Source organism: Beta vulgaris, chromosome 7 (assembly GCF_026745355.1).
Source record: "Beta vulgaris subsp. vulgaris cultivar EL10 chromosome 7, EL10.2, whole genome shotgun sequence".
NCBI classification, from domain to species: Eukaryota; Viridiplantae; Streptophyta; class Magnoliopsida; order Caryophyllales; family Amaranthaceae; genus Beta; species Beta vulgaris.
This window is the reverse complement of record NC_079208.1, coordinates 47,106,072-47,121,263: the sequence shown is the minus strand read 5'-3', so window position 1 is coordinate 47,121,263 and position 15,192 is coordinate 47,106,072. Positions and strand designations below refer to the sequence as shown.

The following is a 15,192-nucleotide window of genomic DNA, read 5'->3' as shown; positions in this document are numbered from 1 at the left end:
TGGTTTCTTGTGATTTGCAGGTAATCAAAGAGAGTATTTGATGATAAAAGGGGAAAGAGGACTCTATTTTGAAATGGAGCCACTGTCTATGGATTGAAGTGTAGTTTTTTTTTTCGCCAACTGCCGTGCAGTTTTTGAGGAATCCATTCCCCCACTCCCAAATTATTTATTTATTTTTCTTTTCCCTCTTAAATTTAAATTGTGGTAGAATATGTTATTTTGTTTTGGTTGTGAGGGTAAAATAGGAGTTTTCAAATTTTGGTGTCCCCCCTTAGTTGCCTTATATAATAGAGATAATCAAAAGTTGGATTATTAAAAAATAATCAAAAAGTTGGATTAATAATTTAAAAGTTGAATTATTAAAATATAATCAAAAAATTAAATTATTACAAAAGAAGAATGAATGTTAGACTTTAGAATTGTAAAAGGATTATGAAGAAATGAAATTTATTTATGCTCTGTAATAACCTGATTTGAATTGACGCTTGTTTTTTGGTTGGTTTCTTGTGATTTGCAGGTAATCAAAGAGAGTATTTGATGATAAAAGGGGAAAGAGGACTCTATTTTGAAATGGAGCCACTGTCTATGGATTGAAGTGTAGTTTTTTTTTTTCGCCAACTGCCGTGAAGTTTTTGAGGAATCCATTCCCCCACTCCCAAATTATTTATTTATTTTTCTTTTCCCTCTTAAATTTAAATTGTGGTAGAATATGTTATTTTGTTTTGGTTGTGAGGGTAAAATAGGAGTTTTCAAATTTTGGTGTCCCCCCTTAGTTGCCTTATATAATAGAGATAATCAAAAGTTGGATTATTAAAAAATAATCAAAAAGTTGGATTAATAATTTAAAAGTTGAATTATTAAAATATAATCAAAAAATTAAATTATTAAATAATAATTAAAAGGTTAATAAAAATGCCCCCATGCAGGATCGAACTACAGACCTTCAGTTTACAAGACTGACGCTCTACCACTGAGCTATAGGGGCTTTAGTGCTAAAATTTTAAATAAATCGAATTTGGAAACTAAAATCCCCTCAATTTACAGACGTGAAAGAGAGGGAGAGAGGCGAAAAAAAGGTAGCGCCATTTCCAGTTTGATTTTTGTGTTCCATTAAAACAGCTTCGCTTTACTTTCACAAATGGAGGAAAATTTTGATCCTGTAAGTTTTATTTTTCCAATATTTTCTTCTTTGCAGTCGATTTTCGTTCAATTTTTCAATTGAATTTCGATTAATTTCGAATATTCAGGACCTAATTCACGCCATTTTCAAGCTCGTTTGGCGCAGAAAATTCCTCGGTCCTCTCTTTCTCTCTCTTCTATTTTCTTAATTGCAAATTTTGTGACCTAATTTTTAGACGCCGTTATTATTTGAACATTGCATTTAATTTGATTGTATATGTTATTTGTGAATGCAGAAAGAGAAAAGAATGACGGAATTGATACCTTGGACCCTGAGGTAATTTGCAACATACACTATAATTTCATCATTAAACTCTTGTTTTATTCCAGAATCTGTCGATTTTGTGCTGAAAGAGATTTTTAATTTGTCAGACCGAAATTTTTTGGATTTGAATTTAGTTTGATGCATATAAGTTTTGGCTATTTGGACGGAAGTATATTATGTGTGTTTGTAATTGTTGCTAGCAAGTAGCAACACTTGATGGCTTAAAGTTTGATACCAAAATCAATGGAACTAAAAATGTATGATTTTCTTTTGTGGTGGAGAGAGAGCTATTAGGACAATTGATGTAGATGAGATTTGATCCCAGGTCTTGGGCGCTACTTCCCAAGACGTTAACGAACTAAGCTAGTTGATATCTAAACAAAAAATGTATGTCTGTTGTTATAATTTATAAACTCTAGATTGTTTATTTTTTATATATGAAGATGAACATATAACATGTGGACATAGATTTCAAGGAGAACCTGATGGGGTGTGATTTCTTCTTGAGACTAGTTGCACGGGTGTTGTGTTAGCGTGTTGTTGAAGGTCGAAAGGCATGACTGACCTTACAACCTTACTTTGGTTTTGATGTCTCATATTGTAACAAGAACAAATTTCCCTGGGTGAGAAACTTGTATGTTTGGTGTAGGTTGTACGTACATGCTCATTGCTTCTTTCTGATTTTGATGAATTGGCGTCAGCTAGACCTGGATAGTTTTAATGCTTATATACTTGTTATTTTGGTACATATAGCCTAAGCAAATCCTTTGTAGATTAATTGTTATCGACTGTTTTAGTCATTGCAATTGTTTTAACCTTTCTAAATTTTATTTGTTCTTCTTCCTCTTGGTATATGATCATGTCTTGCGTAATTTTCTGCTTACTAACAATGCAACTTTGACTTGGCTTGTTTCTAGGGTGTTGGAAATTTGGAATATGCTTAATTTTTTATTAGTAGTTCTATGAACCATAGTCACTGTCAAAGATGATGATGATGTTGTAACAATTGATTTATGAACCATAGTATACCACTTGACATATACTGCATAGAATAGGCAGGGATTTGACACATTGAATAATTTGGCTGCTGTAGGGAGCTACTGGAACATCTAAAAAAGTTCGACCAACACCTGGTAAGAAACATTATGTGGTCATGCTTGTTAATGTTTTGTCTTGTATACGTAGGGTCTTGTTTGAGAATCAATGTGACATCAGAAATAAATTTGTGATTGACACAAATATATTGGTTTAGTACGTTCTGATTACATTACATATGGGAAGCTGGTTGTCAATTGCATAGGATAATTGCAATATGAGCCTAATCATATGAAACTTTGCAGCTAAGCCCACTGCAGTGTTGTTCTGCTTCTTGTACAGATTGTAGTAAAAATGGCTTCACAGTATTTATGTATTGGTAAGTCTTTCCAGGGTTATAAAATGAAGACAGAGAGTAACATTTGGGTGTAGGATGGGGATGCAAAATTCTCTTGTTTGGATATTAGGTTCAGTGTTTGTTCATTTACTTGTTATGTGGGTGTGGACTTTGATCTACGGAAAAAGTTTAGCTGCATAAATGCTCTATGGTCAAATGAGTTTGATCAGGCCTTTTGAATCAGATTTTCACAAAGAAACCTTTTACTAACCATCATATAATCAGTCACAATGGCCTGTGGACGTAATTACACAAATAGATCTACATCATTATGAATGCTGGAGTGCACTTCACGTAAATGTGATGCTGACGCCAATAAAAGAGTTGAATTTTATGCTAAATGCATTTGGGGTTTTGGTCATAGTTCCAATATTTCTTCAGAACTGAGTCGTGAATCTTTTGCGTGATATTTTGATGTTGTTTTCTCATCTTACGCCATTACTTTAGATTGAATTGAAAGATATACGGAAGTATGTATGTATTATTTGACTTGTGTAACTTCATCACAGCTAATGCAACTGCTGTGAAATTGAGTTGCGAACTTCTCCGGATCTTCGTCACAGGTTTGCTTTGTTAAATTTCTTTATGTTGTACTATTTACGAAATTCTTTCCATTTGAAAGTTCCCTTATAAACCATAACTTTAATCCAGAGGCCATTCAAAGGTCTGCTGCTATTGCTGAAGTAGAGGGTCTTAGTCAGATAGAAGGAACTCATTTGGAACGAATTCTTCCACAATTACTGTTGGATTTTTGAGGCACTGCAAGGACCACGTTGTGTGTGTAGTTAAAACAATGCCAGTATGTAGAGTGAGTGAATTTGGGCATCTATTTCACAAGTCAAGTTAAGAATTTGAATATTCATTCACTTAGATGCTTCTGTACATGTTGAAATCACGAAGAGAGTGTTTCAAATGTTGCACCATAATACGAGTAGCTTTGCAAAATTGAGTTATATTTCGGCTTTCCTTTAAAGAATAATTTAGTAGGATCTTGTTGTGCTTGTCATAGAAAATTATAATTGCCCTTCATTTGTTTTGTGTACTAATATATATTGTTCAGAAAATTATGGATACTCTTGATTTGATTACATAATGATCAACAACAAAATATATAAACGTGGTAGATACACTTAACATACTTTAATGTGGCAGATTTATGCATTTGCCACCATTTAGATAGAACATTTACCAAGAGCTTATCCTTAGTGATTGATTTGAGACAACATACACCTAACATCCTTACTGTTAGGCCGTTGTTTGGGGTCATCAAGACTGCAAAAACAAGCAATTTTTAACACTTGTAACATTTGCTCTTCATATCCGTTTCCTATTAGCTTAGGATCAAGTGCCCTTTTTGGATCCTCTGAAGTCATGACATTTTTCAACCATTTCACCAAGTTTATCTCCTCCGTGCTTTGAAAGAAGGCGTCACCTGGAAGCTTTCCCATCACCAAAGCTCCAAGAACCACCCCAAGGCTGAATATATCACACTTGTCTGTGAACTTGGAAGTTTGGTAATACTCTGGAGCAATATACCCAAGTGTTCCGGCGACATGTGAAGTTGACATATGTGTATTATCGATAGGCATTTCCTTAGCGAGCCCGAAATCTGCAATTCGAGGCTCCATGTCATCATCAAGTAAGATGTTAGCTGGTTTGAGGTCCCTGTGAATAATTCTGGGATTATTGCTCATATGGAGATATTCAAGCCCAGAAGCCACTCCAAGTGCTATTCTGTACCGTGCAAACCAATCTAATTCTCTCTTATCTTGGGCAAGCTCTGTCATCATGTCTTGCAAACTTCCATTTTTCATATACTCGTACACTAACAAGTGATAATTAGGTCGAGGCACATGAGCAAGGAGAGGTAACAAATTGCGATGCCGAATTCTACCAACAGTTTGTATCTCTGATCGAACTTGACGCATCTTTTTGTTCAGCATCTTACTATCTTCTTCAGTAAGCTCTTGAGCCTCCTTCGGTGGTTCAAGTATCTTCTTTATCGCGATTACTTTTCCATTGCTTCCTGGCAATTCAGCTCTGTATACTTCACCACATCCACCTTTTCCTATAAGTGTTAAGCCTGCTAAACCTTCATCTTTCTCCAAGAAAGCAAGGTCCTCTGCTTTCTTAATAAGTGGACTAAAGATTGACGGTCCAGCATTCTTTCCTCCACCACGTAACCAAGCCAATCCCATCTTGACGAGAACCGAAAACACCATCCCGCATATACCCCCTACTATTCCTCCAGCTAGGAATCCAAGTGACCACGCTGCAATCTTCCTGCTTTTGCGGTGGTGGTGCTTGTGTGCTGGTGCAGACGAGGAGGGAGCTTGAGCAGGACCTGAGCTTACTCTATGAGCTCCAGATGAAGTATCATTGCTCCTCCTAGTTGCGTTTACGTCAAGTATGAATCTTCTAGGAACTAAGCTCTTTCTCGGCACTTCTGATGATATATATTCAACCCCGTTTAGAACAGGAATGGGGCCTTGAATATAATCATTTCCAGATATGTCAAAGAATTGCAAGTTCCTAAATGACTTCACCGAAGCTGGGATTTTCCCAGTGAAAAGATTATTAGCAAGTGAGAGGCTTTCTAGGTTGGGGAAGTATTTTAAGAAGCTTAAATCCCCTGAAAGTTTATTACTAGCAAGGTCAAGCACTCGGAGACGGACAACGTTGGACAATTCAAACGGGACTTGGCCAGAAAAATGGTTATTTTTGAGGTTCAGAACCTCAAGTTTCTGACAGGCAATGATTTCTTGAGGGATTTGATCAACAAAATGGTTGTTTGACAAAGTCAGCTCTCGAAGCTCCGAGAGCTGACCAATAAAAGGGGAAACAAAGCCATTAAGCTGCTCGGATTCGTAAGCGATTCGAGTGATCTTCAGAACAGAACTGTAGTTAGCAACTCGACGCTCACAGGAAACTGCAGGAGAATTGCAAGGAGTTCGGGTGAAAGAAGGGTGATGATCATTGATGCCGAAGTCGCGTTGGATGATTTTAAAGGCTTTATAATCAGAAGGATGAAGGTATAGTTTAGCATGAGCTAAGAAGACAAGTGAAAAGAGTAGGATGAAAGAGAACTGAAGATTGCTACTAGTAAGATTAAGCTCCATTGGAGCTTCAAGAAGAGAAGTTTTGTATTTTGTTGGTTGAGCTGAAAAATATTTTTTTTAGTAATAAGTTTATAAAGACTTATGCCGCGTGGAAATTTATGTTCTTTGGGACCTACTGTTGACCACGACTTTGATTTTTCATCGACGACTTTTGTTTCTACGTTTTACGTGTTCTTGGGGGTAGGGGTATGTGAGACGGAGATTTTTACTTAATTGACATGATTATTTTGGAATTTGACTAATTTTGTTTTAGAGATGGAGGATTCTTCTAAAGAGTTGAGATACTCCACTTAATAGAAGTATTACTCCCTCCGTTTTTTATTAGTTTACCTTTTTTGGCTTTTGACACTATTCACATACATGACTTTGACTATCTTTTGTAATTTGTATTTAAGGAAAAATATAGTCATGTGAGATCTTGTTGGATTCGTCTCAATGTGTATTATCCAAATATCAACTTTTTGTAATTTTTGCTTATCGAAAATTAGAGATATTAAGGTTCAAATTAGTATCTCGACAAATGTGCCCCAAAGAAAGGGGTAAACTAATAAAAGGAGGGAGTATTTGACTAGTTGAGTGACTTAATTGTATCATTTTGTATTTTATGTGGTTTAAAAATTCTATAAAATGTTGTCTTTTTTGTTTTATTTGCTTAAAATGTCAACTAATCATATAGTTTAAGTAAAAAGCTTATATGAATTTGGTACATATTAAATTAGTGTGGACCTAATACTAATTTATATAATTTATGAAAAAAAAGTCACTATATAAAAAAATTGTTGACCCTTGAGTTTTGAAGATGACCTAACCACAAAAGACATAGTATATTTTATTTATGTTGTTGCAAGGTAATTCATGCTCGAGCTAAGAGAATACTTGATTGAAGATTAAAGCGGAGAATTAATCAAGATCGAAGTAAAGATGTTCAAGAAATGAAGAATCAAGCATGGAATGAAGATTAGAATACATTAGGGTATTTATTAATCTTCTTGTTAAGGTTGAGTAATAGCTTTATTAAGTTCGTGGTGAATTCTCAAAGGAACTTGGTTTGTTCCCATGAAAGGAACAGACCTGGCACTATAGGAACAAGGCTTAGGAACAAGACTTAATAATTAGGGAACAAGACTTTAAAACTAATTTAGGAACTACTAAGTGACTAATATTGTGCGCTAAGGTAATTGTGTGCCCAATATAGTTGTTAGAGTTTTTAGGGATAATTTGACTAAGATCCATAATTTTAGGAAGTTAGTTTAAGTTTGTTAGGAAAAGATTTTAAATAGATTTTCTGATTTTAAAATAACTGATTTTCAAATCTTATCTTTTTAAAATATATATTTTATGTTTTACATTTTATTTAAAAGATTTAATTTTCGAAAATATATTATTTCCGGTTTTTAAAATATTTCTGATTTTTCGAAATACAAAATTGTTTTTCGGTTTTTATAAAAGATTTTGAAAAAGATATTTTTCCTAAAAACTAGCTAAAGGATTTTTATTTATTTATTTCCTAAATTCTAGCTTACACGCCTAAATGATTTACTGTTCATGTTTATGAGTTAGTGGATTTAGTGGCTTAAGTTAATTATCCTCCAAGTATTTAATTAAATTAAATAAATTAATTATTCTCCAAGTTTGCAAAACCACGTATTTGTTACTGCTTCTATGAAGTGAAGTATGGATTAGTGGATGATGCACATGACTTAGAATAAATTAATTTAATTTAATTAATTAATTAGAAATCATGGAGAACATGTGATAATGGTCTAAGTTAGTGGAAATCATGTCTTGTCTTAAAGTCTATAAATAGGCGCCTAATTCATTTGAGAAAATTGTGTCTGACTTATATGTTTAATTTGTCTTAAGTTATCTAAAGTGTCAGTGCCTTTCCTTAAGAGAATTCATACTTACATTAATCGAGTTTTATTACTCTTCCATTGTTTTACAAAGTGTATTTTTGAAAAAAGGGTTTGAGTGAACTCTTGTAAGTGTGAGAAAGCTTTGAGTGAAGCAGAGAAAGAGAAAGAGAAAGAGAAAGAGAAAGGAACTTCGAGTGAAGTTTGAGAGAAAACGTCAGTTGTTGGGAACTGTCGTTGGGAACTTGAGTTGAGTGACTTAAGTTGAGAATCGAGAGAAAAGTAATAGGTTGTAATCAGAGTTGTTTTGGCCTATTATAGTGGAAAGTTGTTTAAAATCCCTTGTGGTCGAGGTTGTTTCTTCCTACTAGGCCTAGGAAGTTTTTCCTCGTAAAATCTCTCGTGTTCCCATTGTTTGTTCCCAAGTTTACTTTTAATTCCGCAAAAAGTAGTGCTTATTCTCTCACTATAATTCACCCCCCTCTTATAGTGCTCATATTATACAACAATTGGTATCAGAGGGGAACTCTAATATTCAGGAAACCCTGTTGAGTTCAAGATCTTGAAAAATATGAATACTAGAGAGAAACTGGAAGAAGGGTACTCTACGCAGAGGCCACCAATGTTCAATGGTAAGTTTTACACTTACTGGAAGAACAGAATGGAGATCTTTATCAAAGCCGACAATTACCAGGTATGGAGAGTCATAGAGGTAGGTGATTTTGAAGTCACTACCACTAATGACAAGAATGAGGTAATTCCTAAATCTATATCTGATTTTGATAAAGCTGATTTCGAAAAGATGGAAATTAATGCTCTTGCTATAAAATTGCTTCATTGTGGTCTTGGTCCTCATGAACACAATCGTGTCATGGGATGTAAAACCGCAAAACAAATTTGGGATCTTCTTGAAGTCACTCATGAAGGTACGAGTGAAGTTAAGAGATCAAAAATAGATCTTTTGATGAACCAATATGAATTTTTCAAATGAAATCAAAAGAGTCTATCCAAGACATGTTTACACGCTTTACTAATATAATTATAATGAGCTAACATCTCTTGGTAAAGTGATTACATCTGAGGAACAGGTACGAAAGGTCCTAAGGAGCCTTCCTAGGGATCGTTGGATGGCTAAGGTAACTGCCTTACAGGAAACTAAGGACTTTACTAAGTTCAATTTGGAACAACTTGCTGGTTCCCTCATGACTCATGAGTTGCAATTGGACAATGAGAATGGAGAATGTCCAAGCAAAAGTCGATTGCCTTAAAAGCTGATGAAATGAAGGCTCAGAAACAGATGAAGAAGAATGCTCTCATGGTCCGAAAATTCAAAAGAATGTTTAGGAACATGAAGAAGGTGATTACAAAGGTAAGAATAAGAAATATTCTAACAAACTTGTTTGTCATAAGTGTGGCAGTTCTGAGCACTTCATCAAGGATTGTCCCCAATGGGAACAAGAAAAAGGCAAAGGAAGGGAACAAAGCAGAGATAGGAACAAAGAATACAAAAACTCCTATACTCGATCTGACATGAAGAAAGCTATGGTTGCTGCATGGGGAGACTCTGACTCTGAGGAAGAAGATGATCCTCAACCAAATGAGGAGACTGCAAACTTCTGTCTTATGGCTCTTGACAATTCCGAATCTGATGAAGAGATTGAATCTCTTGAGGCAAGTCTAGACACCATCAAAACTCGTCTTAATTCTTTAAGTAAAGAAAAATTATTTGAGTTTATTGTTGACGCTGTAAATGATTGCAAAGATGAAACATTAAACTAAAACAATGTCAAATGCTTTAAGTGTAGCAAAGGAACATACCTCTTGGCTTAAAAGTGTTCGTTGATATTGAGAAAAGATTTTTCGAATTGTTTGACAAAAATCTTAAATTAAAAGAGGATTTCGAAAATCTTAAAAATGAGAACTACTTGTTAAGCTTGAGTTGTCACAACTAAAAGAGTTTGTTCCTGAAGTAAGTTCATTTGACATTAAGTCAGTTCCCTTGCAAAGTTTCAAATCTGAAATAAACGAATTGAAAAATCATGTTTCATTTTTGGAAATTGAAAATAAGGAACTAGTAAGGGAACTGCACCAAATGAGAAATGAAAAGAAAATGCTACCTATTCCAAACTGGATTAAGAACCCTCAAACAAAACGAACTGAAGGTCTTGGTTTTAATCACAAAAAGAAATTTGAAAAACCTAAAAAGAGAGTTGATTTACCAAGTGATAAAGTTTGTATGTTTTGTGGGAACACTGGTCATTTTAGGAACTCTTGTCCTAAAAGACTTGGTCGCATCAATGAGAACTTGGAAACAAGTAAAGTAATTTGGAAAAAGAAATCTATTGTTCCTGAAGGAAAGGAACCCAAGAAAGATTGGGTTCCTAACTCTAACAATTAGTTTTCTTGCAGGTTGGAGTGAGGGGGAACAACACATGGTACCTAGACAGTGGTTGTTCTAAGCATATGACTGGAGATAAATCAAGATTTCTCTCACTCTCAGCCTACAATGGTGGAAGTGTGACTTTTGGTGACAACAAGAAAGGTAACATAGTTGCCATGGGCAAAGTTGGTAAGTCATCGTCACATTCCATAGAAAATGTGTTTCTAGTTGATGGATTAAAGCATAACTTGTTAAGTATTTCCCAATTCTGTGATAGAGGGAACTGTGTGAAGTTTAATAGTGAAAAATGTTTGATAGTCAACAATAGCACAAAGGATATCATTTTGGAAGGAACAAGGAAAGGGAACACATATGTTGTGGATCTCAACCTTGTTCCCAAAAACAAATTCACATGCCTTAGTGTTATTGATGATGATTCATTCTTTATGGCACAAGCGTCTAGGTCATGCTAGCTTTTCCTTGCTTGACAAACTGCGTTCTAAAGAACTAGTTTTAGGTTTACCCTCTACTAAGTTTCATTTAGATCAGTGTGTGATGCATGCGCAAAAGGCAAGCATGTTAGGTCCTCTTTCAAGTCCAAAATGTGGTGAGTACCACAAGACCTTTAGAGTTAATACATATGGATTTATGTGGACCTATGAGGATACAAAGGGAGTGGAAAGAAATATGTGTTAGTAATTGTAGATGACTTCTCTAGATTTACTTGGGTTATTTTTCTTTCTAGCAAGGACGAGACTTATGATGAGTTCCTTGTCTTTGCAAAGAAAGTACAAAATTTGAGTGGTCATAAGTTACTTCACCTTAGATCCGACCATGGTAAAGAGTTTGAAAATTTTTAGTTCGATGACTTTAGCAGAGACAATGGATTAGATCACAATTTCTCAGCCCCTAGAACACCTCAACAAAATGGTGTTGTTGAAAGGAAGAATAGAACACTAGAAGAGATGGCTAGGACTATGTTGATAGCTAGTGGACTTCCTAAAAACTTTTGGGCAGAAGCTGTGAATACTGCTTGTCACTTATAAATCGAGCCATGGAAGACCTTTATTAAATAAAACGCCCTATGATGTATTTTGGTAAAAAGCCCAATATTACATTTTCAGAACATTTGGATGTAAATGTTTTGTTCATAATAATGGGAAACAAAATATTGGAAAATTTGATGCTAGAAGTGAAGAAGCTGTATTCTTAGGATATTCTTCTAGTAGCAAGGCTTATAGAGTGTATAATAAAAGGTCTATGTGTGTAGAAGAAAGTGTGCATGTTATTTTTGATGAAACAGATAAATTTGATGCAAGCACACAGGTTGAAGATGACTTCGAAATAGGATTGCAAAAGACCTAAGTCTTATTGATGAGACTTTGGAAGACGAAGTCATGGGAACAAAGCCAAGGGAACAACATCCTGTTCCTGTTCCCAATGAGGAAGAAGAGGAACTAAGTGATGATGCACTAGTGAATGAATCCACTATTGTTGAACCTGGTTCCCAAGTACAGGAAATGAAGATGATCAAGGAAACCAAGTTTCCATCCAGGATTTCCAACCAAAGCCTTGGAAAACTCATCGTTCCCATCCTGTGGAACTAATAATCAGTGACATAAATAAGGGAACTCAAACGAGATCTCAATTGAAAAACTTTTGTGCTTTTCATGCTTTTCTTTCTATGTTGGAACCTAGGAATCATGAAGAAGCTCTCACTGATGCTGATTGGATCGTAGCAATGCAGGATGAACTTCATCAATTTGAAAGAAACAAAGTTTGGCACCTTGAACCTAAGCCTAAACATAACAAGGTTATTGGTTTAAAGTGGGTGTTTCGAAACAAATTAGATGAGTTCGGAACTATCATAAGAAACAAGGCCAGGTTAGTTGTGAAAGGATACAATCAACAGGAAGGCATTGATTATGAAGAAACTTTTGCTCCAGTTGCAAGATTGGAAGCAATTAGAATCTTCATAGCTTTTGCTGCCTTCATGGGTTTCAAATTGTATCAAATGGATGTAAAATGTGTTTTCTAAATGGTTATCTTAATGAGGAGGTATTTGTAGAACAACCTCCAGGTTTTGAAAATAAAGAATTTCCTAATCATGTCTTTAAGCTTGACAAAGCTCTTTATGGGTTAAAGCAAGCTCCAAGAGCATGGTATGAAAGACTTTCTAAGTTCCTTCTTGAAAATGAGTTTAAAAGAGGAAAATTGGATCGAACCTTGTTTTTAAAATCAAAAGGAAAACATTTATTAGTTGTTAAAATATGTTGATATATTATACTTTCGGTGACTTTGCTAATCTCATGAGTAAAGAATTTGAAATGAGTATGATGGGTGAGCTCAACTTCTTCTTGGGGTTGCAAATCAAGCAAACAGAAGAAGGAATCTACATCCATCAACAAAAGTACATAAAGGAACTATTGAAAAAGTATGGTTTGGAAGCATCCAAAGTTAATCATACACCTATGGGAATCTCAACCAGATTGGATGAAGATTCTATAGGAATAAGTGTGGATCAAACCAAATATCGAGGTATGATTGGCTCATTACTATATCTAACTGCAAGTCGTCCTGATATTGCTTTCAGTGTAGGATTATGTGCAAGGTTTCAAGCCAATCCAAAGGAATCTCATCTCACAGCTGTGAAGAGAATCCTAAGATACCTCAAGGGAACAGATGATTTAAGCCTATTCTATTCAAGAGTGATACCTTTGAATTGAAAGGATTTGCGGATGCTGACTATGCAGGAGATCTGGTCAATAGAAGAGTACATCAGGTATGGTTCAGTTCCTTAGTCATAGTTTAGTTTCTTGGAGCACCAAGAAGCAAAACACAGTTGCTTTATCTACAGAGAGGCTGAATATGTTGCAGCAGCAGCATGTTGTTCCCAAATGCTATGGATAAAACAACAACTACGTGACTATGGAATCTACTTTGAATGTGTTCCCATCTATTGTGATAATACTAGTGCTATTAGTATTTCTAAAGATCCCGTACACATTCAAGAGTCAAACACATCCATATTAGGCATCACTTTCTGAAAGATAATGTTGAGAAGGGTCTTATTAAAATGGAATTCTGTGAGACTGAACGTCAAATTGCAGACTATCTTGACAAAACCCTTAAATAGAGATAGGTTTGAGAAATTGAGACTTGAACTTGGCTTAATCAAATGAAATGATTGCTACATTATTCCCCTTTGTGTTAATTCTTTGGCATTATGTCTGGATGTGCATTTTGATGTTTTATTTGCTTAAATACATCACAATTCTTATATGATTATTTCATATGTATAAGTAAAAATGTCTGAAAACTGCTCACCAATGTCCAATAATATTCCCCTTATTGTTCATAGGACAATTCTATGCCTTAAGTGATAACAAAGGATTAAAAGAATTAATGGAGTTCCAAAGTAGCAAAATTTCATTGTTCCATTCATGTTCCCAAACGCTGTTCCAATTCCAGCGTATTAGAGTTATTTTTTTTAAAATTCGAAAAACCAAAAATATTCTTGTTCAGATTTTATTTCCTAAAAATCTGATTTTTCCTTATATCTCTCAAGTTAGTTGAAGATATTTTTTTAGAAGATTTTTTTTCTTAAAACGTGTAAATACACGGTTTTAATTATTCTTTCCTTAAACAAAACAAATTTTTTTCCTTCCTTCTCATAAAACCGAAAATTACTCCACAAAACATGACTACCAAAAACACTTTCACTCTCTCTCCTCCCACAAAGCCAAAAACCCTCCTTCATCTCTAAAATTGAATCACAAGACATTCTAAGGAAAAGGAAGAAGAAGAATCGGTTGAAATGGAGGTTGAAGAAGCTCATGCAACTAGTGAGGCGGAATCAGATGTTCCCGAGAGAGGAACAACTCGGGTTGTTCGAAAAAATTCCACGGCAACTAGGTATGTGCATGGACTTTTTATTGATGTTTCTTGGTGCAAAAGAGTAAACTTTCATCAATTACTTAATATGTTAAGTTTCAAGGTTGGGAAAATCTTTTTGTGAAATGTTATGGAATAGTTTGATTCCTAAATTGATGGACGAATTTTGTGAAACTTTTCCAGGATGAAGAAGATGTTCCACCTTGGTGAAAGGCACTCAAATTGACTTTATGCTAAAAGTTTGGGTAAACTGCTTGGTGTTCCCGTGAGAGAACAGATGTTTATTTAAGAAACACGTGGCTCATACCATTTTCGGACATTTCCTTTGATCAATTGATTGTTAAGTATAGAGGTCAAAAGGGAAAAACATTTCTTGACCATAATCTTCTTTCCCCTTATCACAAAATTTTGTTTCACATCCTCAAGAAAGCTTTATTGCCTCGTCTTTCCAAACGTGCTCAAGTTAGCATGTTGGATTTAATTTACATTCATTGTCTTAGCTTTCACAAACACATAAACTTTCCTTCTTAATGATTCAACATTTGAGTCATTGCATTGAAAATGGATTTGTTGTTGGCTATGGAGCCTTAGTAACCGAAATCCTACTTAAGTTTAAAGTGAAAATTTCGGCAACTCAGTCCATAAGTGTGTTTACGGGAAATATGTTAAATGTGCGTGCCTTGAATAACTTAAATGTTTGTGTTGTGAATGGAGAAGTTATTAAGGGCCGTGCTAATCTTGATGATGATGAGGATGATGATGATGTGGATGATGAAGTGGAAGAAGAAGAAGAAGAAAAAGAAGTTGAAGAGAAGAAAATGAAAAAGAAAAGAAAAGAAAAATCAAAAAGAAAAGAAAATTGAAAAAGAAAAAGAAGAAACTAAAAAGAAAGGGAAGAAGGTGGTTGATGAGGTGGTAAACCGGTTATGAAAGCACTAGAGCTAGTCAAAGGGTTCAAAATATGAAAGTGCTTAATTTTCCTATCTTGATGCGAAGAAAGTTGTGAGGAAGATGAAGTAAAGGTGATTGATAGGGAAGATTATGAATCTAACCTACCTCCTTCTAGGGAA

General features: G+C 34.9%; 2 protein-coding genes and 1 non-coding gene across 3 annotated transcripts; 1 reads left to right on the top strand and 2 right to left on the bottom strand.

The window, feature by feature from the left end:
• Nucleotides 1-913: 913 nt before the first annotated feature.
• On the bottom strand, nucleotides 914-985 carry TRNAT-UGU (transfer RNA threonine (anticodon UGU)). The gene has a single exon. It is a non-coding gene; the product is annotated as a tRNA-Thr (tRNA).
• A 15-nt stretch (nucleotides 986-1,000) lies between these two features.
• LOC104908568 (protein MHF2 homolog) lies at nucleotides 1,001-3,732 on the top strand. The gene is made up of 6 exons (XM_010697688.3): nucleotides 1,001-1,159; nucleotides 1,248-1,296; nucleotides 1,416-1,456; nucleotides 2,538-2,577; nucleotides 3,386-3,439; nucleotides 3,528-3,732. Exons 1-6 carry the CDS (start codon nucleotides 1,139-1,141, stop codon nucleotides 3,629-3,631), a joined length of 309 nt encoding a protein of 102 aa, XP_010695990.1. The 5' UTR covers nucleotides 1,001-1,138; the 3' UTR covers nucleotides 3,632-3,732.
• A 150-nt stretch (nucleotides 3,733-3,882) lies between these two features.
• LOC104908567 (leucine-rich repeat receptor-like serine/threonine/tyrosine-protein kinase SOBIR1) lies at nucleotides 3,883-6,054 on the bottom strand. The gene has a single exon (XM_010697686.4). The coding sequence runs from the start codon at nucleotides 5,993-5,995 to the stop codon at nucleotides 4,079-4,081; it is 1,917 nt and encodes a 638-aa protein (XP_010695988.1). The 5' UTR covers nucleotides 5,996-6,054; the 3' UTR covers nucleotides 3,883-4,078.
• Between the last annotated feature and the right edge of the window lie 9,138 nt (nucleotides 6,055-15,192).